The sequence below is a fragment of the Heloderma suspectum genome, chromosome 2 (genome assembly GCF_057233095.1).
Source record: "Heloderma suspectum isolate Gila_16-S chromosome 2, 16-S_ref, whole genome shotgun sequence".
Taxonomy (NCBI): domain Eukaryota; kingdom Metazoa; phylum Chordata; class Lepidosauria; order Squamata; family Helodermatidae; genus Heloderma; species Heloderma suspectum.
The window spans coordinates 50,731,659-50,757,767 of record NC_139459.1 but is presented as its reverse complement, the minus strand read 5'-3'; the positions used below and the strand labels follow the sequence as shown (position 1 = coordinate 50,757,767).

The 26,109-nt window shown below is 43.7% G+C and overlaps 1 protein-coding gene across 1 annotated transcript; it reads right to left on the bottom strand.

The window, feature by feature from the left end:
• Positions 1–548: 548 nt before the first annotated feature.
• ZNF366 (zinc finger protein 366) lies at positions 549–21,154 on the bottom strand. The gene is made up of 4 exons (XM_084832072.1): positions 19,839–21,154; positions 18,220–18,411; positions 2,146–2,320; positions 549–1,181 (listed from the first exon to the last, which is right to left on the bottom strand). Exons 1-4 carry the CDS (start codon positions 21,144–21,146, stop codon positions 652–654), a joined length of 2,205 nt encoding a protein of 734 aa, XP_084688198.1. The 5' UTR covers positions 21,147–21,154; the 3' UTR covers positions 549–651.
• Between the last annotated feature and the right edge of the window lie 4,955 nt (positions 21,155–26,109).

Genomic DNA, 26,109 nt, shown 5'->3' with positions numbered 1-26,109 from the left:
TGAAATTGAATTTGGCCCTTGGGCTGAAAGAGGTTCAACACCCCTAGTCTAAATAACCTGCCTTCATTTCTGTTTCTTGGTCTTGATGAAATGTGTCAGAATGTTAGGTGAATGGGACAGAGGCCTGGTCTAGTCTATCAATGCAGCACAAATGTTAGAATCCTGAGGTGGTAAGAGCAGACTGTGTCACTTCAGATAGCAGGTTGGGGCTGCCATATTTGATTGCTCTCTCATATACTAAGCTTCCTTCAAGTAATACAAAACAAAACAAAAACCTAGGACTTCAGAGATAATGTTTCTGATGGAAGAGGCCTTTTGACATAGAGAAGCATTCACAAATGTGATCCCTACTATGCAATCAATTCTACTGCCTCAAGACGCGTTCACTTCATGGTGTCACATATGTACACCATGCCAGAATGCTGGGACAAACATTGGGAACAGGCTTATAGATTAGATTATCAATCTAGACAGAATGTAAAAAGAGGGAAAATTAAAGAACAGTTGAATGACAGGTGAAAATTGTCCTACATTATTTCTGGTAATTTGTGCTTATTCTCTCTTTATCGTTTGCCAGTCTAGTTAGATTACAGCTCATGTTAGTGAAAACCATGAATGAATCTTTCTCAAGGGTAAGTTACATGTGTCTATTTAGATACCCAGAAAAACAGCTTGGTTTTCCATTTTCCTTTCCAGCAGTTCCTTTAAACTCTTGTTTCTGTGTTGAAAATATAAGTAGTCGGAAAGAGACTGAGTGAGTCTATTATTTTCAAAGTGGCTAAAGCTCAGGTGTTCCTCATGGTTATTCACAAAGTCTTTCTCTTCGTGGCTTTCTTTCTCTTTGTTTTCTTTCTTCTCAACACGTTTTCCATCCAGTCTTTTCTCTTTTCCATCACTGTATAACTCTCTAAAGTCTTTCATCTCATGTTCTGATTGACTTGGAAGATCGTGCAGTGTGTATGGCTTATTGTTGCTGTGGTACATGCCAGGGCTGTACCGCTCTGACCCAAAGCAATTGTCTTCCTCTTCCTCATGACATGAGCTTCCTTTGGCACTCTCCCCATCAGAATGAAATGAAAACTCTTTCCCTTGGCTTTTTTGGGAAAGATCAAAGGGTTCTTCCTGTTCCAGGCTTCTTGAGGCCTCTGCTTGTGATGTTCTGATTCGTTCCCTTCCAAGTCCTAGGAGAGTTTTAAAAAAGAAAGATAAATATGTTAACTGGTACATTAACAGATCTACAGCCATCTTAAAGTTAAAATACCTGAACTGTAATTCTGGGCAGAATATTTTAGCTTCTGTCCCATAGGTTTATATCCAGTTTTGTCTCCTTTGAGTAGACACTAAAATGAATGGGACTTAAATCAGTCTAACATTGTGTAGTATGCTGAAGACATTGCACTAGCATAAACCAAAACTTGTGCAACGCAACTGGTGCTTGCTAGTTCAATGGGAAAAAGTAACAATTTGCCACTTTTTGAAATGCAAATTTGAGGGTGTTCCCATGGTTTGATTTTGTCAGATTTTGGATATACTAATCAGCTATAATTTCTGACACTTTAAAGTGCCTCCGTTACAATTTTGCCCATGTTCAGTGCTTTCCCCCTCATATATTTCCTAGACTATAGTATTTCTGACTCCTAATGCTGATGGACAATCTTAATCACAACATTCATCTTAATAACAGGGCTACACAAATCTACAAACAAATTCAGGTGGAATATTTGAAAGCCAATTTAGACCATTCAGTTTTATGGATCGAATCAAACTGACACACCCAAGTATTATGGCTTAAAGTCCATAAGACTAGCACCTTGATTTTATAGCTGCAACAAATCATGGATCCAACAAAATTACAGTCTTTGTTTGCTGAGTGGGAAAGGTCTATGCTGCTATCCTGCTTATCAGTTGCAAGTTGCATGATAAAACATTTGCAGTCAAATATTGGCATCAAACCTATGGTAGTCCTGAACCTGAAATTTTGGATATATGGCAGACAGACAGTATTTGTTGTGAGCAGTGATTGTTGTGAGCAAGATCTGAGTCAGTTAGGCACATAAGGCACCTGGCACTGGTATACAAACTACCTCTCAGATGTTTGATGTTATGGAATCTATTACCAAGTCAGCCTGGTTGCCAGTCATTTACCTTGAGAACGAAATCCTCTTTCCATGACTCCATGTTTGACTTTCATGTGTCTGGTGAGGTTCCCCTTCAAGGTGAATTTGCTGGGACAGTAGAGGCATTTGAATGGCTTGCTGTCGGAATGCAAGTGCATGTGCCCCATTAAATTATGCATTCGATTAAATTCTTTTCCGCACAGCTGTCAAAAGACCAATGACAATCAAAGTGATTTATTCTACAGATACACTTTCCAGATCATTTTGTTTTCTTGAGACAGAGCATGTTGCAACTGAGGTAGCTTCTCAACAGTTCTGCAGTTTACATTCTGATATGGGCTTACAGGAGAAATCTGAACAGTTTCTTCTACCCATGAACTACAGATAGACAAATCTGTCAGTTTTGCTGTTTCCCACATTTGAACTTTTAAAACCTCAAGTTCTTCCCATCCCATTTATGAAGAAATGTGCAAATTTTGTTAGGTTCTTATAAAAAAAGAACCTAACAAAATTCTCGTCCATCTGCACCAGCCAAATTCAATAGGTGCAGTTTTTCCCAGTATGGAGAGGGCCACGTTGTATCTGCCTGCCACGGAGCTGTCCAAGATGAGGAGCCTGTCAGAAAAAAAGAGGCATCAACCTTAATTCAGCACGACAAACATGGTTAGATTCACAAGGATTCAAACCCAGACTTTTAAGAACTAAACAATCAAAGCCATCTGCCTGAGTGAATGTATCTGTGAATTTTGCTTTCTTCTACATTCAGATTGTTAAAATCTCAAGATCTTTCTACCTTGTTTATGAAGAAATTTGAAAAAGTTGGTAAATTCTTATAAAAACAATGGACCAACTACTATAAACCTATCAACTGTCTGGTCCTACAGACCTTCTTAAAATCTAGGTCTATGGATGAATAGGTCGCTAATCAAGTAAATGCAGCATAAGGAACTGTGGTATGGGTGCCTTTGCAGACTGAGGTCTGATTTAAATGTGATGAGGCCACATGGAAAGCACTTGGCCCACAGAGCTACCACTCTATTTGAAAGGCATTAAGAACATGCATTGGGGCATTGAGCAGAACAAGAAATTAGAACTGCAGAGTTAAGAGCCCAAGTGCCAGTGGTAGGATTATGGCTTGTTGCATAGATCAAAGTATATCTTAGAAATAAATGGATCTCTAGTCTTTTCAGTTAATTAGAAATAGCCAAGTGTAGGTGGGTACTTAATTTGTTTAACTCATTCTACAATAGTCCAAAAAAAAAAAAAAATAATAATTCAGCATCACTGCTGGATAGCTCCCCAAAGAGACTCTCACTAAGGACTGGGCTAGAGGTACTAATAGGATGGGAGCTAGTATTCTACAGAATGTTTTTGGATCTTCCTGTGCTTGGTTTTTCTTCTTCTTTCCCCCCCTCTTTTAAGTGCACCTCTAAAAATGTGTGGCTATAACAAGCAAGCGTTTTCATCAGATGTTGGCTCTGACAGCTTGATAGCAAACCTAGGTTTGTTGCACTGCAATGTTTGAAATGGTCCACTGCATATCTGAGGAATTCTACAAACTCATTCAGAAACTCAGGCAGGGTTTAATCCTAAGTGCAGAGCTGCCTCATTCTAGGAGATGGCAAAAACTGGGGCTGGATGGGGTTAGAATCAGGACTTCTACTGGTAAGGGAAAGAATGCCTGGAATGCTGCAGGAAAATAAAACAGATGAAGAGGAAGGCTGTGCATTTCCTCTTCAGGCATCATGACGCCTCCGTTTCTTCATTAATCTTTGATTTGGTCATGCTTCTCTATTCTGTGGCCTGGAGCAGCCCCACCCAGAGCCATTCTTTCACAATCCATCAAGGAGTCCTTAATAGAACCTTGGCTCTCTTGGGCATGCAGTTCTTTGCCTTTGTTGCAAAACAAAATTTTTGGATTTCATGGGAAAGAAGAATGTTTGATGCAAACTGTAAACACTGTTGGCCAAAAAACAAAACAAAACTCCCTATGGATTATTGGGCATAGAAATTGAAATTGGCTTGGCCCACCCAGTACTCGGAGTCACAAGTTGCCCTTCTGTCCACCATAGCAGCATAGTACCCTTTCTTACTATGGCATGGCACATACACCACTACCACATACCTCCTGGCAGATGGAATTGTGAAGTGGCTATGCTTTGCTTTCATGGAAATATTTCACACAAAAACTACACTGCATTCCCTTGTCTGGATGGTGAGATTAAGACAATTCTGTCATTTTCTCACACACACAAATAATTTTGTGAACTGCACTTAATTTTTGTGAACCACCCAGAGAGCTTCAGCTATGGGGCAGTATAGAAATATAATACATAAAATGAAATGACCTTTCAAGGGTTCACTTTGTTCACTACCCTTTGGGTAGGCAACCTGATGCCCTTCAGATGTTTTGGACCACACCTCCCATGACCTCTGTTAGTCCTGTTGGCTGGGGATGGTGGGAATTGTAGTCCAAAACATCTGGCAGGCACCAGGTTGCCTACCCCTGCAAGGTGCAGTGACGCCACCTTACATGGCTTTAAAAAGATATTAGACAAAGTCATGGGGAATAGGTCTATCAGCAGCTATTAAGTATCATAATTCATATAGTCACTCTTTTAAAAAATTAGACAGTCAACTATAATGTAGGTATAAATTTTATAAATCTAGCACATTTTGGCCAAGTTCTTGACCTGTGACTAAAATCAATGACACATTTATGGTAGGATAGTTCCAGAACTGATCAATGGATTTTGATGGGACTTCAGTGAAACTACTCTGGAGTTAATGTTTAGAAGACGTTACTCTAGGACACGTCTTCTGAACATTTTTAAAGGTTAGAAGACATTAATCTAGGACACTACCTATTTAAAATCAAGAAGAACTAGCATTAATCCTGTCAGGATAGCCAGGTGTGGAGAAAGTGGATGGGAAGACATTTTTTTCTCCTCTCATAATACTAGAATCTAGGGTCATCTCATGAAGCAGATTGGTGGGAACTTCAGGCCAGATAAAAGGAAGTACTTTTTCACACAGCGCATTGTTAAACTGTGTAATTCACTACCACATGATGTAGTGATGGCCATCAATTTGGATAGCTTTAAAAGGGGATTGGACAAATCCTTGGAAGAGAAGGCTATCATTGGCTACTAGCCCTGATGGCTAGATGCTACCTCTAGTTTCAGAGTCAATATGCCTATGTACACCAATTGCTGGGGATCATGGGCAGGAGGTTGCTGTTGCACTCATTTCCTGCTTGTGGGTTTCCTGTGGGCAGCTGTTTGGCCACTATGTGAACAGAATACTGGACTAAATGGACCTTGGTCGGATTCAGCAGAGCTCTTCTTACTTTTTTTTTTTGTTCTCCGGATGCAGTGGTCAAGTGTAACCTTTTTCCAATGTGCAAGCAAAGGCCCTCATACGTTTGACAACAGTGACAGCAGGATTGAATCAATAGCAGAAGTGGAGGAGGAGTTGAGGAGGAGGATTCATGTAGGGAAGAGCTGCTTCAGTGCATTAGCAAAATGACCAAACCTGGAAGCAAAAACTGTAGGACTGTTTGAGATGATGGTGATGATGAAACAAAACATCTGGGTGGACTAGCATAAAAGACAGCAGATAGCACTGATCTTTGGAGAGGAAAAACCAAAAGGGTGAGGAAATGTAAGTGACAAAGGCTCCTGCTCTCAAGCCACGCACAGCCTCTGTGCAGCTGTGATTAGCTCTGTAGGAAAGCTGGGTGTTTTCTTTTGCTCTGAGAAACAAGTCAAAGAAAGCTGCAGCCTGCCGCGAGGTAGAAAGGATACTGCTGTGCTGTTCTTCCCTTGTATTCTTCTTTAAATAATAATAAAAAAAACCCAAAGGTTTAATAAGAAGGGTGTTCCTTTCCTGAAAGTAAGAGAGAGGGAGAGGGAGAAAGACTGTAAACTGTCCAACAGGGCCGTGAGAAAACAGGAAGCTCTGAAAAGTACAAGAGAAAGCAAGATGAAATCTATTTGCAGGCTATTCCCTGGGGACAGGCAGGCCATTGTTAAGCAAGCAGTTCGTACAGCTATATCCTTCCTTCTGCTGAGGAGGAGTGTGGTGCCAAAAAGCGGCTATCTGGTCATTGCCTTAACTCGCTGAATGCCAGCCAAAGAGACGTGCATGAGCCCAAATATCTCAGGGGTTTTTCAGTCAGGCAAAAAGGGGTCTGATCTTCTGCTCCCTGAAACCCAGGCACCATTAATTTCCTTCTGATTTATTTATTCATTCATTTGTTCTGGCAATTTATTCAATGCCCTTTAGTAACAGGCTTCTCAGGATTCAACATGAACGCAGCGCAGGGAATAAAAGTAGCAAATTAATTCCTGTAATGGACACGTCAGGCACTCTCCATACATTTTGACAATTTAACATGGCAAAGGTGGTTGTTAGATCAGTGCCTTTCTCCTCCCATAGACAATTTTGACTGATTCCTTGAATTCCTATACTGCTTTATCCATAAGAACATAAGAAGAGCCATGCCGGATCAGACCAAGGGTCCTCTAGTCCAGCATTCTGTTCACACAGTGCCCAACCGGCTGTCAACCAGGAAGCCACAAGCAGGGCATGAGCGCAACAGCACCCTCCCACCCATGTTCCCCAGCAACTGGTGTGCATAGGCTCACTGCCTCTGGTAATGAAGGTAGCACATAGCCATCGAGACTAGTAGCAATTGATAGCCTTTTCCTCCAGGAATTTGTCCACCCCCCTTTTAAAGCTATCCAAGTTGGTGGCCATCACTACACCCTGTGGTAGTGAATTCCATAGTTTAACTATGCGCTATGTGAAGAAATACTTCTTTTTATCTGTCCTGAATCTCCCACCAATCAGCTTCATAGAATGACCTCAGGTTCTAGTATTAGGAGAGAGGGAGAAAAATGTCTCCCTATCCACAGTCTCCACACTATGCATAATTTTGTACACCTCTATCATGTCTCCTCTTACTCTCCTTTCCCCCCGCAAGCTAAACAATCCCAGCTGTTGTAACCTTCTCTCATAGGGGAGTTGCTTCAGCCCCTTGATCATTTTAGTTGCCCTTTTCTACATTTTTTCCAGCTCTACAATATATTTTTTTTAGGTGTGGTGACCAGAACTGGACACAGTATTTCAAGTGTGGCTGCACCATAGCTTTATATGGGGGCAGTATGATATTGGCAGTTTTATTCTCAATTCCTTATGCTTAACATGGAGTTTGCCTTTTTTTCTTTTTTTTTTACAGCAGCCACACACTGGGTTGACATCTTCATTGAGGTGTCCACCACAACCCCAAGATCTCTATCCTGGTCAGTCACCACTAGCTCAGAACCCATCAAGCTATACTTGAAGTTGGGATTTTTTGCCCCAATGTGCATCACTTTACACTTGCTTACATTGAACTGCATTTGCCATTTAGATGCCCACTCTCCCAGCTTGGAGAGATCCTTTTGGAACCCTTCACAATCCCTTTTTGTTTTAACCACCCTAAATAATTTGGTGTCATCCTCAAACTTGGCCACTTCACTGCTCACTCCCAATTCCAGATCATTTATGAACAGGTTGAAAAGCATTGGTCCTAATGCAGATCCCTGTGGGACCCCACTATTTACTTCCCTCCATTGGGAGAATTGACCATTTATTCCTACTCTCTGCTTTCTGTTCTTTAACCAGTTACTGATCCATAAGAGGACCTGTCCTCTTATTCCATGACTGCTAACTTTGCTCAGGAGTCCTTGGTGAGGAATTTTGTCAAAAGCCTTTTGGAAGTCCAAGTAAACAATGTCTACCAGATCACCCCATCTACATGTTTATTGACACTCTCAAAAAAGGTTAGTGAGACAGGACTTACCTTTGTGGAACCCATGTCGATTCTTTTTCAGCAGGGCTTGTCCTTCTATATGCTTACTAATTTTATCTTCTATATGCTTACTAATTTTTGAATAATGCCTTCAACCAGTTTACCTGGAATAGATGTTAAGCTAATGGGCCTGTAATTTCCTGGATCCTCCCAGATCCTTTTTTGAAAATTGGTGTTACATTGGCCATCTTCTAGTCATCTGGTATAGAGGCTGATCTTAGGGACATGTTGCATATTTTGGTTAGAAGATCAGCAATTTTATATTTGAGTTCTTTGAGTACTCCAGGATGGATACCATCTGGGCCCAGTGATTTATTTGCTTTCAGTTTATCTAAGACTGACAGCTTCATCTTTTGTCACCACTATTTGCCTCAGTTCCTCTGACTCCCTTCCTGAAAACAACAGTTCAGGCACAGGTATCTGTCTTATATCTTCTGCAGTGAAGATAGATAAAAAGAATTCATTCAGCTTCTCTGCAATCTCCTTGTCCTCCTTCAGTACTTCTTTAACTCCATTGTCATCCAATGGTCCAACTGCCTCCCTAGCTGGTTTCCTGCTTCTGATATATTTAATGCATTCTTTATTGTTGGCCTTTATGTTGTGAGCAGTATACTCCTCCAAATTCTTTGTGTCTCTTATTGTCTCCTTGCATCTCCTTTATGCAAGTTTGTGCTGCTTTTTGTTTTCCTCACTTGGGCAAGGCTTCCATTTTCTGAAGAAAGCTCTCTTTTCTCTAATAGCTCCCTTGATGCTGCTCATTAACCATACCAGTTACCTCTTGGATTTAGTTCTACCTTTCCTAAACTGTGGTGTACATTTTAGCTGGGCTTCTATTATTGTGGTTTTGAGTCATCTCCAAGCATTTTGAAGGGATTTAATCCCCTTGACTCCCCCTTTTAACTTCCTTTTTGCCAGTTCCCTCATTTTAGAGACGTTTCCTCTTTTGAAGTCAAATGTGACTGTGTTGGACTTCCTGGGCAATTTTCCACTTAAAAATATATGAAATCTGATAGCACTGTGATCACTGTTTCCAGGTGGTTCAACAACATTTACATCTCATACTAGGTCCTGGGCGACACCATTTAGGATTAAATCCAAGATCACCTCCCCTCTGGTTGGTTCCATGACTAACTGTTCTAGGGCATAATCGTTTAGGGCATCGAGAAATTTAACCTCTTTGTTATGGCTGGAACATGCATTTTATCCAATCAATGTAGGGGTAATTGAAGTTGCCCATTATTACAACACTTCCTTGTTTGAAGGCCTCCTTGATTTCATTTTCCATCTCAAGGTCACTCTGAGCATTCTGGTCTGGCGGACGATAGCATGTTCCTAGCACTAAGGCTCAAAGCAGCTTTGTTGTTGTTCAGTCGTTAAGTCGTGTCCGACTCTTCGTGAGCCCATGGACCATAGCACACCAGGCCTTCCTGTCCTCCGCTCTGTCCCGGAATGTGCTCAAATTCGTATTCATTGCATCAGTGATGCTATCTAGCCATCTCATCCTCTGCCGTCCCCTTCTCCTTTTGCCTTCAATCTTTCCCAGCATCAGGGTCTTTTCCAATGAGTTTTCTCTTCGCATTAGGTGGCCAAAATATTTGAGCTTCAGCTTCAGTATCTGTCTTTCCAATGAGCAATCAGGGTTGATTTCCTTTAGGATTGACTGATTTGACCAAAATGTACAGAATATCATTCTCCCCTGCCCCCAAGCAATGGTACACATTGCAATACTTATAACACTGGGGTCCCAATTCAGAACTCCAAGGTTCCCTAGATGGCCATATATCCTTTCCCCCAACTAATTGTTTGGTGGTTTCCCAGCTTTTGAACAGGTTATTTCTAACTGGTTGAAATGCCTCTCCTAAGGCGTCGTATTGTTACTGGCTGGAAGAGCTTTAAGCTACAATATGCTGGTATTGCTGGTGCTTTGGCCTTGCACTTTTTGCCTTTGGTCCCCTTTGCCTTCAGCCCCACCCACTACTGGAATGCAGGCCCCAAGAGCTTCTCCGAAATGGCATTCAGCCCTTGGGCTGAAAGAAGCTTGACACCTCTGACTAAAAGCATTGTGGGTCTAGATGAGTATTTTGCTGTACATGCACCACTTCCAGGCTTGAAGAGGCCCTGCAGGCCCAGCCCTACCATTAGACAGAGTGAGGCAGTCTACTCAGGCGGCATATGCTGGCTGGTGTGGAGGGGACAGCCTCCCTGCTGTTTCCCTCTGTTGGAGGACAGAACTGTGTGTTCCTGGCATCCTGCCCTGCACTCCTAAGCCTGCCTGGTACCTCAGGTGAGGTGGAAGATATTGTCTAGTCATCAGTGTTGAAGAAAGTTTCAACTGTCAGCCCGGTTGGCTTCTGTAGGTAGAATGGGGGATGCCATCTTTGCCTTAGGCAGCAAAATGTCTTGGGTCAGACCTGGGGCCCGGGCAAAGTGCCTTCTGGACTGGTGGGCCCCATTCTCCATCAGTGGGCTGTGCTGGGCTTGCCAGTAGCAGGTAACTTTGATGGCAACAGCACCCCAAGCAGCAGCACCAAGCAGCTGGGCCTATTTGCCACTTAAATTTTGCACAATGTTCCTGACAGGGGGGAAATGGTTCTGGTTAGCTCAGGCAAGCATCCATTGTTGGCCCTGCCAGGATTCTGGAGCCTTGGCGGTGGCCCAAAGATGCCAGGTGCTGACGCTGGCCCTGCACAAACCAGCCCCTCCCATGCAAGCCACCTCTGTAATGAAGTGTTTGGGTAGATATCGGAAAAGTCATTAACTTTGTATGTAAAATGCTTAGAGTTCTTATGATATCAAGGAGTATATAAGTAGTTTAAATTAATTAAATAAATAAAACTATAAATAGGGTGGTCACTTACACATCATCACAAGAGAGGACCAAAAAAAGGACACAGATTTGCATAAAAATGTGCATGTACTAATGTATATGTATAGATACAAATTTAGAAACAATAATTTAAAGAAAAGTTCAATACATCAAACCAGCCTTCCCAGCCTGGTTCCCTCCAGGTTCCAGAATGCCTGACCGTTGGCCATGCTGGCTTAGGGTTGCATCTGGAGAGCACCAGGTTGGGGAAAGCTGCACCACACCATGGATGGGAAGGTTATGATCAGGTGACGTGTGAGTCTGCCTGCTCAGCCTGCTCTCCAGCTGCTGCTAACTGATGATGGGAAGCTTCAAGACTCCTGCTGCTCTCCCTTCTTACGGTTTTCTTTCTTTCTTTCTTTCTTTCTTTCTTTCTTTCTTTCTGTTGTATCAATGGCTACTAGTCTTGATGGCTATGTGCTACCTCCAGTACCAGAGGCAGTGAGCCTATGTACACCAATTGCTGGGGAACATGGGCAGGAGAGTGTTGTTGCACTCATGACCTGCTTGTGGGGTTCCCGCAGGCAGCTGGTCAGCCACTGGGTGAACAGAATGCTGGACTAGATGTGCCCTTGGTCTGATCCAGCAGGGATCGTCTTATGTTCTTTCTTCCACTGTGGAACCCAACATGGCTACATGGGATTCCCAGGTGGTCTCCCTTCCAAGCACTGGCCAGACCCAGACCGGCTTAGCTTTGGCAAGGTGGTTGCCTCATGCACCTTCAGACCACACTCTGGGACCAACATGCCTAGGACATAAATTACTAAAATATTTTAACCTGTGTGTGGCAGGTAATGATTGGAAGAGGCTAAAAAAGCCCTTCCCATAGAAGACTGTAAAGTACAACACACGACCACCCTAAGTTACACAAAATGGGGACGCAACATACAGCTATGGAATATCTGTCTTCTGGACATTCTGGTTCATATAAGGTTCCCCCACATGAAGTAATCCTACTGCCACAGTCATATGGAGAAAGTAACATAAGATTAAAGGAGTTTGTTCCAATGCCTGATGCCAGGGAGCTCATTCACACAGTTTATCTCTCCCCACCTTTTTTTTTTTTTGAGGGAAAGTAATAATGTAAATGGGGCTTCTGTTGAAGAGAGTGCCACAGATGCCTCAGCTCAGATTCCCTTCCTCTATCCGGCCACAGACAGAGCTTCACATCCCCGAAGGGAGAAAAAACGTTTGGTGCAGCACGTGTTAGCTAATATCCTGTCTGCAGTGGTGGCAGTTCTTAATGCCTAAGAGGTAGTGGGGGAACCATGGCCTATCACTGAGGAACAAGAGTAGAAATAAAACAATGCACTACATAGCTATGTGGCAGTAATGCTGGAGTGCTGATTGAATAGGAAACTAGTATAGACATACATTCTGCACGAAATCCACATGAATCTTGAACGGTTTTCAATTCCTGTTTATTACCCAGTTGCAACTTCAAAGCATATTTACTGCTTTGTGTAACGTTTAACTAGAGAGGTACTACAGTATGTCTATCTGGGACTGACCTTGCCTATGTGAAAGGGCCCCTTGTCACCAGCTGATAGAACATGTTCAGTTGCACAGCATTTAGGGCTGGCCCTACCATTAGGCAGAGTGAGGAGACATGTGGGGAGGCGGGGTGTGTGTGTGAGTTGTTGAAAGACAGAGCTGTGTGTGTTATGTGACCTGCCCTGTACCTCCTAAGCTCAGGTGCAGTGGAGAATGCTGTCCCATCACCAATACTGAAGTAAGATTCAACTCCTGGTCTGGTTGGCTTTTGTACATGAAATGGGAGGGGGCACCGTCTTGTCCTTCCTCTCAGGCAGCAAGATGTCTTTGGCCAGCCCTAACAGCACTGCTCAGAGCAACATTTCCTTTACGTTTAAGTCAAGCTTTATATTCTGTCAGTCTGAAGGCCACGGAATAATAGCTGAAGAATTGTGTGGAAATGCAAAATTAGATGATAAGGCTCCTTTGCCTTTTACAGCAGAGGAAAATTGGGGCAGATGTAGCTTGTCACATAGTATATGGCCATTACCTGCGGGCAAACCACCTCATTTTCTATGTGGTCATGTTCCACATGGAAGCTGTAAAACCAGGGCCAGCCCAAGACATTTTGCTACCTGAGGTGGGGCACCGAATGGCACCCTCTCCCCAAGTCAAGGTGCATAGTACTCAAGGTCAACCAAGCTATTTTGACGCCAGAGGTAGAAAATCCCACAAGCATATCTCTCCATCCCTGGAGGTAAAAATAAAATAAGAATAAATTAATAACTAATAATTTGCTGTCATTTCATGACACATGCCTGAGTTAGCTGCCTTATTCTGGCTAATAGTAGGGCTGGCCCTGCATGAAACTTAAATGCCACTTCCCCGGTGCAACACAAAGTGCACATGATATACTTTGAGACCTTATGGGACTGTTCAGATGCAATGTCAACGTTCAGTGGCAGTTCAGCCGCTTCCTATTTTCAGTAACATCTCTTTAATGCCATATTCGAGGGTTGTTATCATGATGTCTGAACCCAGGAACTTGGGGTTGTTCATGGGTCAGTTGACCATAAATAAAGGAGTCATCCATTCATTCCCAAGTTAACGCATGGCTTGTTAATTAACCCACAAATTGCTGCTGAAAGCTGCTGTTTATTTTATTTATTTATTTATATTATTACATTTATATCCCACCCTTTTCCTCTTGCAAGGAACCCAAAGTGGTTTACGTAGTTCTCCTCCTCTTCATTTTATCCTCACAACATTTTATCCTCACAACAACCCCAAAATAGCAAATAGCCACATCACATTGTTGGCTCATATTCAACTTGTGATTGACAACAATTCCAAGATCCTTCTCGCCTGTAGTGTTGTTGAGCTTTGGAACTTGGAATTGTTGTCGATCACAAGCTGAATATGAGCCAACAATGTGATGTGGCTGCAAAAAAGGCAAATGTTATTTTGGGCTGCATTAATAGAAGCATTGCTTCCAAATCCCGGGAAGTACTAGTTCCCCTCTACTCACCAATGGTTAGGCCTCATCTGGAGTACTGTGTCCAGTTCTGGGCACCACACTTTAAGAAGGATGCAGACAAACTGGAGAGGGTTCAGAGGAGGGCAACAAAGATGATCAGGGGACTGGAAACAAAGCCCTATGAAGAGAGACTGAAAGAACTGGGCATGTTTAGCCTTGAGAAGAGAAGACTGAGGCGAGATATGATAGCGCTCTTCAAGTACTTGAAAGATTGTCACAGAGAGGAAGGCCAGGATCTCTTCTTGATCAGCCCAGAGTGCAGGACATGGAATAATGGGCTCAAGTTACAGGAAGCCAGATTCCAGCTGAACATCAGGAAAAACTTCCTGACTGTTAGAGCAATATGACAATGGAACCAATGACCTAGGGAGGTGGTGGGCTCTCCCATACTGGAGCCCTTCAAGATGAGGCTAGACAGCCATCTGTCAGGGATGCTCTGACTTGGATTCCTGCATTGAGCAGGGGGTTGGACTCGATGGCCTCGTAGGCCCCTTCCAACCCTACTATTCATATGATTCTATGAGCCACGGATCCCCCATCTTGTAGCTGTGCATTTGGTTTCTTTTTCCTAGGTGCAGAACTTGGCATTTATCCCTATTAAGTGTCATTCTGTTGTTTTCTGCCCAGCGCTTCAGTCTATCAAGATCACTTTGCATTTTGTTTCTGTCTTCCAAAGTATTAGCTATCCCAATTTTGTGTCATCTGCAAATTTTATCAGCATTCCCTGCACCTCCTCCTCCAAGTCATTCATAAAAATGTTGAAGAGCACTGGGCCCAGGATTGAGCCCTGCGGTACCCCACTCATTACCTCTCGCCAATTTGAGAAGATCCCATTGATAAGCACCCTTTGAGTCCGATTCTGTAGCCAACTGTGGATCCACCGGATCGTTGTTTCATCTAGCCCACTTTGAGCTAGTTTGCTCATCAAGATATCATGGGGCACTTTGTCGAAAGCTTTGCTGAAGTCGAGGTATATGATGTCTACAGCATTCCCACAGTCCACAAGGAAGTTACTTGATAAAAAAATGAGATCAGATTCGTCTGGCAGGATCTGTTCTTGACAAATCCATGTTGGCTTCGAGTAATCACTGCATTGTTTTCAAGATGCTTACAGAGGGATTGCTTTATCATCTGCTCCAGAATTTTCCCAGGGATTGATGTCAGACTGACTGGTCTGTAGTTCCCAGGTTCCTCCTTTTTACACTTTTTAAAGATAGGGACAACATTAGTCCTCCTCCAGTCATCTGGCACTTCCCCTGTCCTCCATGATTTCTCAAAGAGAGTAGACAGTGGTCCTGAGAGTTCTTCTGCCAGTTCCTTTATTACTCTGGGATGAAGTTCATCTGGCCCTGGAGATTTGAACTCATTCAAAGTAATTAGGTGTTCCTTGACCATATGCCTATCAATCTCAAGCTGCAATCCTGCCCCTTCAGCCTGTACTTCGCCTTTGCCAGGGGGGTCATAGACCGTCTTTTGGGAGAAGACTGAGCCAAAGTAGGAACTGAGCACCTCTGCATTTTCTTTGTCATCTCTTATCATTTTGCCATCCTCATTTAATAGCTGAACAACCATTTCTTTCCTCTGCCTTTTACTATGCACGTAGCTGAAGAAAGCCTTTTTGTTGTTTTTAGCATCCCTTGCTAACCTCAGCTCATTCTCAGCTTTAGCCTTCCTGACGCCATTCCTGCAATTCTGTGCTACCTGCCTGGCCTGCCCTCTTCCTTTGTTGCTTGGCCTTCTTTCCACTTCCTATATGTGTCCTTTTTTGTTTTCAGGTCATCTCTAAGCTTTTTGTGAAGCCACATTGGCTTCTTCTGTTGTCTTCCACCTTTTCTTCTTGTTGGAATTGTTTGTAATTGTGCCTTGAGAATTTCCTTCTTTAAAAGCTCCCACCCATCTTGGACTCCTTTTCTCGTTAGAGTCGCTTGCCATGGGACCTTACTGATCATTGTTCTGAGTTTATTAAAATCAGGTTTCCTAAAATCCAGGGTACGCATTTGACTATACTCAGCTTTTGCTTCCCTTAGAACCAAGAACTCAAGTATAATATGGTCGCTTTCCCCCAGAGTTCCCATAACTGCTACTTTATCCACTAAGTCATCTCTGTGTCTTAGTCATCTCTGTGTCATTAATTTCGACATGGCCATGCAGGTTAAGCTGGAATTTAACTCATTTCTTTTATGCTGTTTGAAATATGATGCCACCTTATCCAATTTTGTTAATATACTTCCTGCCTTAAGGTATAGGCATCATTTGTATTTTGTCCTGATAAAAACTGCAGCATGCATGGATTGATTCATGCATTTTGCCAGTATATCAAATTGTTAAGCATCCTTGACCTCCCTTTGAGATGAAATGTGCTATGCAAATGCCAGATATATTTATCATCAGCAGACTAGCAATTACACTAAGAGCTATAAAAGTGCAATCTCAAGATGAGGAATAAAACCGAAAGGAAAGAAAAAAGATAAAAGTCAAACATTCTGGTTTCAAAGCTTCCTCATTTAGGGTGAGGACATAAGAACCAAAGAAGAGCACAACTGGACGGTGCTACTGTTTCATGAGCCCCAACATCCTTGTCTCCAAAAGTGGGAAAATATTGAAAAGGTATACACCACACAGGTATCCTATTGTTTGTGTATCACTGAGCCAGACTTCCACAAACTGGCTCCTTCCAGATGTGTTGGACCACAACTCCCATAACCCCCAGCCAGCACAGCCAGCACCCTCTGCCTCCTAGGAAGAACATCGAGGCAAGGGAGAGTCCAAGCTGGCCCCAGAGAGAGCAGCTGCAGGGCACTTGCTTCAGTCTTCCTTGCCAGATACACACAGCGCCGACTGACAGTTCCCTGGGACTGCAAAATCTGGCCTCCTCCGTCAGCCAGAGAAGCAAGGGCCACTCGGAGGCTCATGCCCACATCATGGCAAAGGGGAGAACAACTGAGCCCCATATATTGGTTAGAGAAGGAACAGCTGCAGGGAGCTTGTTTTCGCCCTTCCCTGCCAGAAAGAAGAACTACAAGAATGTTGAAACTAAGAACTGGTGCCTGAGTTTTGCTTTTTTTCCTCCTCCCTCCTAATCCCTGCTCCTTTTGTTTTTAGATTGTAAGACTGAGGGCAGAGACTGTCTTAACATTAATCTTTGTAAGCTGCTTTGGGAGCTTTTTTCAGTGGGGTTAAAAATGTTGTCAACAAACAAATAAATCTGGAGGGTGACAGGTTGGGGGAGGCTGCTTCAAGCAGTATATCATATTACTCCTATGCCTGTGGGCGCCACAGTGAAGTATGAAGATATTTTCCAAAATAACATTACAAGTGCCTGTATATATACATATGTATATGTATATCTGGGCAATATCCAGGTGCGTCATTCTACCAGCACAAATGACATTGTGTTACCAGAAAGCAGGCTTCAAACTATGCATGAGAGCAGAATCCAACTAAAGTCACATTTGCACAAGTGCGGTTGTGCAACCGTTTGCGCATGCTGTTATGCAACCACTTGCATGGCTGGTTGTGCAAGCGTAATGGGCACCCGCTTGCACAACGGAAAGATTTGGCGGCGCTTTGATAGCGCTATTTGAGTTTGCAGAATGACACAATTGGATACTGCCCTGTGTGTGTGCCCACCATGCTCATATATGTGTTTCATTTCTTGCATCTGCAATTTGAATCTAAATGTCAGGGACCCCAGAGCAGGAGCCTTGGGCTCTGAGAGTGGGACTGAGCCTGACAAATTGGCATGACCTATGTGTGGCAGGCCTCAGAGCCCTCTGCAGGTCCAGAAAGGAACAGAGTTGTACCACATCGGACACTGCAATTGATTGGCATCACCAAAGGGTGGCACAGCTATTTAATTTATTATTATCCCTTTACCACAGGGAGGGGGGCACCATTTAGATTTCCTGCTAAGGCACTGAAATGTCTTCCCAGTTCTTCAGTTATATTGGTGCTTAGATCTCACTTGTATATGTAGACTACACCATCTTAAATAATCTCAGAAGCTATGGGATTCAGCAAAGAATTCTAGCTCTGGAGATTATATTATTTTGCAGCTTTGTTGTTCATTGTGCAATATATAACGAATCCTTCCCCCATGCCCCAATACCTTCTTATAAGGCAAAACCTGGGTACCATTTTGTTTCATCATCATCATCATCTAGAAGGTTTTAGATGCCTTTCTCAAAACAATAAAGACTCAAGGCAACTTACAATAAAATACAAAAACATACAAAATTTAAAACAGCTGAAAATAGTTATCCACTAAATTATGACCACTGCATAGAACTAAAACATTAGTGACAACTATAAACAATTCAACTGATGGATTAAAGAGCCCATCTTGATTGTCTGCCTGAGAAGCACTCACCTTACATTTGAAGGGCTTGACATCTGAGTGGACGATCATATGGGCCTTGAGAGTCTGTTTCTGCACGAAGCTCTTGAAACACAGGTGGCACTGATAGGCTCTGATGTTGGTGTGAATTAAGACATGCCTCTTCATATTGGCAAGTAGTGTGAACTCCCGACCACAGATCCCACACTTGTGTTCTTTCACACCCTTGAAAAACATAAGAGCATGGAAGAAACGGTAGAGTGTGGTTATTATGGCAATTTATTTTTAATACCAGTTCAACAGGTTCAAATTCCTCACTCTAGTGGGAATGGCCAACTGTCGCATGTTTTTCTTGTATTCTTATTAAACATGTTTCTAGTCATTATGGTAGCCACCAAAATGTTAAGCAACGCAATCCTATTAGCCATAGTTGGATGTCAAAGAGAATCCTGCATTCTAGAACTTAGAACTTGCTGGAAAAAGGGGGACTTCAAAGAATCCATTGTATTTCCATCGCAGACCACAAAAACTGGTGCAAATGGTTGTAAGAGGGAATATTGCCACTGGATGACTGAGCAGATTGTAGGTCTGTAAAGATGCTGCTATAAAGGCAAGAAGAGCCCCTGGAGTGGAAAAGATTTTGAACTAAACCTTCGAGGATAATTGAGATATCCAAATAGTCTAGACCATGCCAATCATACTGACAAATGAAGTCTTGTGTTTTTGTGCTCAGACCATCCATTAATTATATTTACTTTGTTTTATGTTTCCTAGATTATAGATGCTATTACATTTTTTGTAATAGTGCAAATGGTACCAGTGCAGAGGAGTAAACCTCTAGGCACAACAATCACAACTTAAGCTGAGTCATTATTATTGTCTCCAAACCTTCATACTTCTTTTTATGTATTTAGGTACTATTTAATTTCCAAGCATTCCCAAAACACTGGAACACACACATCTAAGTTGTAGGGGAAATATGTTTATCACCACAAAAGCCATGTGATTTTCAATGAAATTATTATTAGTATTGTTGTTGTTGTTGTTGGTATTTCATTGTAAATTACATGACTTTTGTGGTGTTAATAATAAAATTCATTAAACTTCAATAAGAGAAAATTGCAGAGCAAGAAATGCAACTGTTTTATAATCACTTTTCACTGTTTCTATAATGAATGTGTTTGTATTTTTCATGCAGATATTACAAAACAAATTATGAATTTTACAGTGCAGTCCTTTACATGTTACTCTGAAGTAAGTCCTTTCGAGTTCAATGAGAGTAATTCCCAAGGAACTGTGCACTGGATTTCAGCCTTGAAAAGCAGCCCTATACATCTTGCAGCTGAAATAAATCCCACTTTGTCCAATTGCGCTTACTCCTTAGCGAGCGTGTTTAGCATTGCAGCCTTACAGTGCAATCCTATATATGTCCACTCAGAAGTAAGCCCTATTGAGTCCAGTGGGGCTCACTACCAGATAAGTAGGTATAGGATTGCAACTATTGGGTTATAGCCGGTGTTAGTCCTACTTACAGTAGACCCATGAATGGGACAGGTTAGACTAACTCTTGGTATATGACAGTTTACACGCGCTTAAACGGAGCTGCATTTGATGGCTTCCCCAGCATTTGGGGATCCTTGACACAGACTTACCTTATGAGTCAAAGAGTGCTGCTTGAGGTGATGGGGCTGCACAAACTCCATGCCGCATTCCGTACAGATGTACGGGCGGATGTCCTTGTGCTTCATCATGTGGTTCTGCAGCTGGCTTGGATACTGGAACGTCTTATCGCACTCCGTGCAGTTGTACTGTATCGGGCCTCGATGGGTGGTGAGATGCCTCTTCAACTGTGCCAAGGTCGGGAAGTCAAGGCCACACTCAATGCAAATGTTCTCCCGGCCATTCTCGTGCTTGGACTCGTGGACTTTCAGCTCGCTGGGGTAGGCAAAGCCCCTCCCGCATATCCTGCAGCTGTACGGTTTGACGTCGCTGTGCTGCATCATGTGCCTCTTGAGGTGGCTGGTTTGGGTGAAGGCCTTGTGGCACACTTGGCACTTATGAGGCCTGGTGCCCTGGTGGGTCAGCATATGGGTGTGCAAGTGGCTCAGCTGCTTGAAAAGCTTGCCGCAGCGAGAGCAAGCATGCGGCTTGATGCCGCTGTGCCCCAAAATGTGAGTCACCAAGTTGTACTTGGAGGTGTACGACTTGTCACACATGGGGCACTGCCAGCGCTTTTGTTCCCCGCCGACGTCGACGTAGTAGCTGTCATCAATCTGAATGTTCACATCCACCCTTTCCACCTTCTGCTTGTTTTCAGCTTGTTCTCCCAACTCAGCCCTCCTGAAAGGTGGCTGCGGAGGCCTTTTCAGTGGGAAAGGGTTTCTGAAATGAAAATCAGGGGGCATAATAAAAGGAAACATCAGGGTAGGGTGAACTTTGGGATAGTATGGGTAGGGAGCCTGCAGGAATGTGGGAGGGGCAGGCCATAGCACGTTTGGCTTTATCCGTTCTTCCTTGATAGGGTGTGCTCCAAAGTGTTCCAGAGTTCTGTAGAACTGAAAGCCGATGTTACACAGGTCAATCATGTGGGCGTTGTACTTTGGCTGTGTGTGGTGGGGCTGGAATATTAAAGGCAGGCTGGGAGAACCTCCGGGGGTGTTGTCTTCAGATCTGTGCAGTGGAGATGTGGGATCTCCTGGCAGGATGGCAGAAGGCATTTTTGTGGGCATGCTTTTACGCTTACGAGAGCCCCCTTCAAAGGACCCCTGGAAGTTTGGTAGGTCTGGGGGAGGGCCATATCCAAACTGGGCAAACTGCGTTCTGAATTCTTCATTTAGGGGTGACGCTATGTCCGACTTCTCAACATGGTCCAAGCAATGGGGAAAGGGAAGGGCATGCATGTCGTCCATATTGCCATGAGCGTCCTCTGTCTTCATCATGTTGAATTCCTCTTGCATCATCTAGCCTCCTTCAAAGAAAAAGTAACCATTTTAAAAATCTCTCCTGTCCTTGCTTGCTAGGCCTTAAACCTAGTGCTTATTGCTAGGGAGTATTTAAGTGGCATCTCTAGAGTTCCAATCCATTGGAATAGTAGGAGCCCACCCTGTAATGCCCTGAACATACACGAAGTTCTTTCTCTTAAGTACTGAGTACCCACAGCCAGCCCTCCACATCCCTGGGATTAAGTTGCAAAACTGTCTTTCAAGCCATAGGATGTTGCTTCCAGATAGACGTAATCCCTGACCCTTGGCACTGCAGAAATTGTTTGTAGCTTCAACAGAAAATCTGGCTGGGCTCATGCAAGACAAACATTTACCTAGTACTGCTGTTCACCAAGTAACTTATTAGGATTTAAATTATTTGTGTGGTTTTATATGTTACTATTAGCTTAAGTCATAAGGGATCCTGTACAGGGTTCCTGTATTTGTTTTTCCTTGACTCTGTTTTCGGTTTATTTATTTATTTATTTATTTATTTTATTTACAATATTTATATACTGCTCCTCATCAGAAGATTTCGGAGTGGTGAACAACATGATAAAAGAATAAAACAATGGTTAAAAGTTAAAACATTTTTTAGAAAAGACAAACCCCAACAAAGTGGAGTTTAACAAACCATGGCTGGTCATGCAAGGAAGGCCTCTTGAAAGAACGTCTTCAGGAGGCGCTGGAAGGAACACAATGTTGGTGCCTGCCTGACATCTAAAGGCAGGGAATTCCACAGGAAGGGGGCTACCACACTGAAGGCTCTTTTCCTGGTGGACTCCAACCAGGCCATGGGTCCATGTGGAACCACCAGGAACATGTCTTCTGATGACCTCAGTGACCAGGCAGGTTGGTAAGGAAGGAGGCACTCTTTCAGGTATCCTGGTCCCAAGTTGTTTAGGGCTTTGTACAGTAGTACTAATACCTTAAACCTGGCTCAGTAGCGAATAGGCAGCCAGTGCAGTTCCCTCAGCAGAGTTACACGCTGGAAAGGGGCAGCTCCTGACAACAGCCGAGCTGCTGCATTCTGCACTAGCTCCAGCTTCTGGACCAGCCTTAAGGGGCAGCCCCACATAGAGGGCATTGCAGTAATCCAGTCTTGAGGTTACTAATGCCTGTACCATCATGGTCAAGCTATCCCTGTCCAGGAAAGGCCATAGCTGGCGAACCAGCTGAAGCTGGTAAAAGGCACTCCGAGCCACGGTGACCACTTGGGCCTCCAGCAACAATGATGGATCTAGGAGTACCCCCAGACTATGGACCTGATCTTTCAGAGGGAGTGCAACCCCATCCAGAATAGGCAATGAACCTATCTCCCAGACCCGGGAACCACTCACCCACAGGGCTTCCATCTTGACAGGATTTAGCTTCAATTTATTGGCCTTCATCCAGCCCATTACTGAGTCTAGGCACTGATTCAGGACTTGCACAGCCCCTCCTGATTCAGATGTCACAGGGAGATAGAGTTGCGTGTCATCAGCATACTGATGGCATCTAGCTCCAAATCCCCTAATGACCACTCCCAGTGGCTTCCTGTAGATGTTAAACAACATCGGGGACAAGATGGTACCCTGCGGCACCCCATAGCACAATTGCCAAGGGGCCAAGAAATAATAATAGATCTTAGTTAAGGAATATTTTGGTTTAATACATCTTAGTTATGGAATATTTTGTACATTTTGTTCTTTGTACACCATGTAACCTACATCAGAAGGGGGTTTCAGATGAACTCCCTCATGCCTCTTTTACAGAGGATGGTCTTCTATTTGAAGGGCAGTGAGAGGACCCTCCTCTACTTCGAAGGCGTCCTCTATTTGAAGGGCTGTCCAGTCCAAGTCTGGTGCAAAGATAAAGACCCACCAGAAGGCAGAGCTAGGCCTTCAAGTTGCCTATCAACAGCACCTGACAGTAGACTGAGCAAGGCCCACAGGTCAACTGGTCACAGTCTTCCCCATTATGGTGGGATGTACTATATTTCTATTTAAATATAGTCATTATTTTTACATTTGCATCTATACATATAAATTAGCATGTGTAAATTTTATGCAGATTGGTGTCCTCTTTTGTCCTCTTTTTTTATGATGCATGTCCTCTTTTTTTAGAAATTCACAAGTGGCCACCCTATATATATTAATTAAAGAACATCTGTAGGCATTTTGAGCAGTACACTTAACATTGCAAACACACCTGGGAGCCCCCCCCAACATATGTGCCAGCCACACACCTCAACCAGCTGTACATTTGGTGAGCATGAGAAAGAGTGCTAAGCGCATACCAACATACAAGCATCAAGCTCCTCCACACAAAGGGACATCCTAGGGGCCCCAGCATCACCCCCCTTTGCATATGCATGTGTAGGGCCCTTCCTCATGGTCACAACTCCCATAATGTCTGGCCATTGGCCATGCTGTCCCGGGATGGTGGGAGTTGAAGTCCAAAGTGGGACTCTGAAGTCCAAAGTGGGGCTCTGTGACCAGCACGTGTGGCAGTAGGAAGCATGCCTAGTGGTCATGATCCCACTTCCACCCTCAGTGCATCAGGGCATTTCCATCGGAATAATTATCCCCATCCTTATTGTAAAGACACAAGCCCAGCTAACTCAGAATAGCTCAGTCCTTTACCATGACATCACTAGGTTTGGCATGGGTCCCTGTAGGGTCGGCTTTTGGAGTGGGTATACTGGGTGCTTGCCCTGGGCGCCAAGCTGAAGGGGCATCAAGCTAAGCTCAATGGCTCAGTGTTTGTTAAGCGTACTGTCTGCAGTGGGCTAGGGTGAAAAAAGTACGTGACCTTAACCTGTCCTCCCCCAAGTTCTACAGTACTACAAATTTTGGGTACTAACAACAAAAATGAAATTCCATCAATTACATTTCTTTTCCCATTTCCAGTCCGATATCATTTCATATAGATAAAATTCAATGGCACACAGATTTACATTGCTAGGTTTTGCAATTCTCTACAAGTCACACAACTTGGCAACACCAGAAAATGAACTGAGGCTGGGCTCTGAAGGGTCTCTTTGCCCAGGATGCTAGTTATCCTAGGACTGGCCCTGGATCCCTGCCCTCATTTTGGGCATTGTTCCTAGGGATACACAGTGACACATCCATCTCCCAGAACACAGGGTTTGGCTTCTACAGCCCTCGCTCCTGCTACTGTAGAAATGGAGCACTCTTGTCTTAATTAACTACTAGTTGACTGGGTTCACACAACATGCTAACTGCCACTCAGTGGTTGAGTGTGTGTTGTTTGTTGAATTGTGGGTTAGCATGTTGTCTGAACCCAGGACATTTTCTGCAAGGTGGCTTGTTAACCATGCAGTGTAGCTTATTTTTCTTGAATTAGCCACCTTGAGAGCCCATGGTTTGTTGTTGGGTGGTTAACGAGCCATATTGCATGGTTAACAAGCCACGCTGTGGAAAATGTCCTGGGCTCAGACAACATGCTAACCTACAGTTCAACAACAACAACCCACCCTCAGCCACTGAGTGGCAGTTAATGTGTTGTGTGTCCCAACAAAGGTGGGTGCAGATTCCAGGACAAAGTCTGGAGCAGAGACTAGAAGGGGCCAACATGAGGAGATTTTATACTCAGACTCTTCTTATTTGATAATGACTCAAGCAGCTGTTAGCGGAATAGGCCTCACAATCTCTCCTGCTGGGGCTGATTGGAATGGCACCTGATGGGAGTGGGTCAGGCACAACCAATGCACAATGCAGACACAGTGCAGCTTCAGCGAATGCCCTCTGCAAAATGGTACCAGCCTCTGCTATGTTCCACTTATCAAGGGGCAAATCTCCACATGGAGGCAAGTACAGTCATATTCCCACTGTTCGTGTGCCCAATAACGCAGCCACCTTACACAACGCCTTAGGGTGCGTGCATCGGTGCATTACAGCAAGCACATACAGTTGTGCTATTGACAAACAACAACAACACTTTTGGGGGACTTTTTCTCCCCCCCACCTGATAATGTGCCTTCTAATTCTGGCAACCAGCCAAGATGATAATATTCTATCAATAAAATAAAATTAAAATAAAATGCCTATAAAATTCAGATTAGTTGGACTCCTAGGAAAAAATGGGTTGGTTGGCAATGCTGGTCCCAAAAGAAGGAAGGAAGTGTCCCAAAACACTTCTATACTCCTTGCACAGCCTGTAGCTTGGTGGTAGAGCTCATTCTTCGCATGCTGAAGGTACTACATTTAATCCCTGACACACATCCACCCTGGGAAAACTCACCCCACTACTGAGAGCCTGGAGAGCTTCTGCCAATCGCTGTAGACTAGCCTTTTGCAACCAGGTGCCCTCCAGGTGTGTCAGACTGCATCTCCCATAATTCCCAGCCAGCATGGCCATTGCTGACTGGGAATTATGGGAGATGCAGTCCGCCACACCTGGAGAGCTCCAGGTTGAGGAAGATGGATGTAAACAATACTAAGCTAGCAGGACCAAAGATGTGACTCAGTGTGAGGCAGCTGGCTCTTGTCCCACAGGCTAATTTTGCATGGCCACTGTCAGCTGTTTGGACTAGAAGGCAGACAGCAGGGGCTGGTGCTGAAATAACTCTGCCAGTGCCCTAAATTGAAGCCATCTGTATATGCCCCTCAAAGTCTGGGTTCTGTTATGCTCTATCCAGCAACTTAAATTGAGCCTGGAGTGTTCATCAGAGTTTTGGCCTAATGTACAATGTCGGTTGAATGAATGTGCATTTGGTATAAGAATCAATACAGCAGCATTTGTACTTACATTAATTCATCTCCTTTGTGCCAAATATGCTTTAAATGCATCTGCATGGGCTCCAGAAGGCAACTGAGTCTAAGGGAAAGATAAAGAACAATAATGCTTCAAACTGTGTTATGGTTGTGGTGAAAATATATATGAAAAGACAGTAATGTCGAGTTCAAAGTTCTATTGCCGTTTTATGGTGCAAAGTCGG

Bases quoted from the DNA above. Each gene is read 5' to 3' on its own strand.
- ZNF366 (XM_084832072.1), bottom strand. From the start codon at position 21,146: ATGATGCAAGAGGAATTCAACATGATGAAGACAGAGGACGCTCATGGC. The intron at 18,412-19,838 runs GTAAGTCTGTGT...ATGTTTTTCAAG, and splicing joins AGCACTCTTTGACTCATAAG to GGTGTGAAAGAACACAAGTG. The intron at 2,321-18,219 runs GTGAGTGCTTCT...GTCTTTTGACAG, and splicing joins TCAAGCCCTTCAAATGTAAG to CTGTGCGGAAAAGAATTTAA.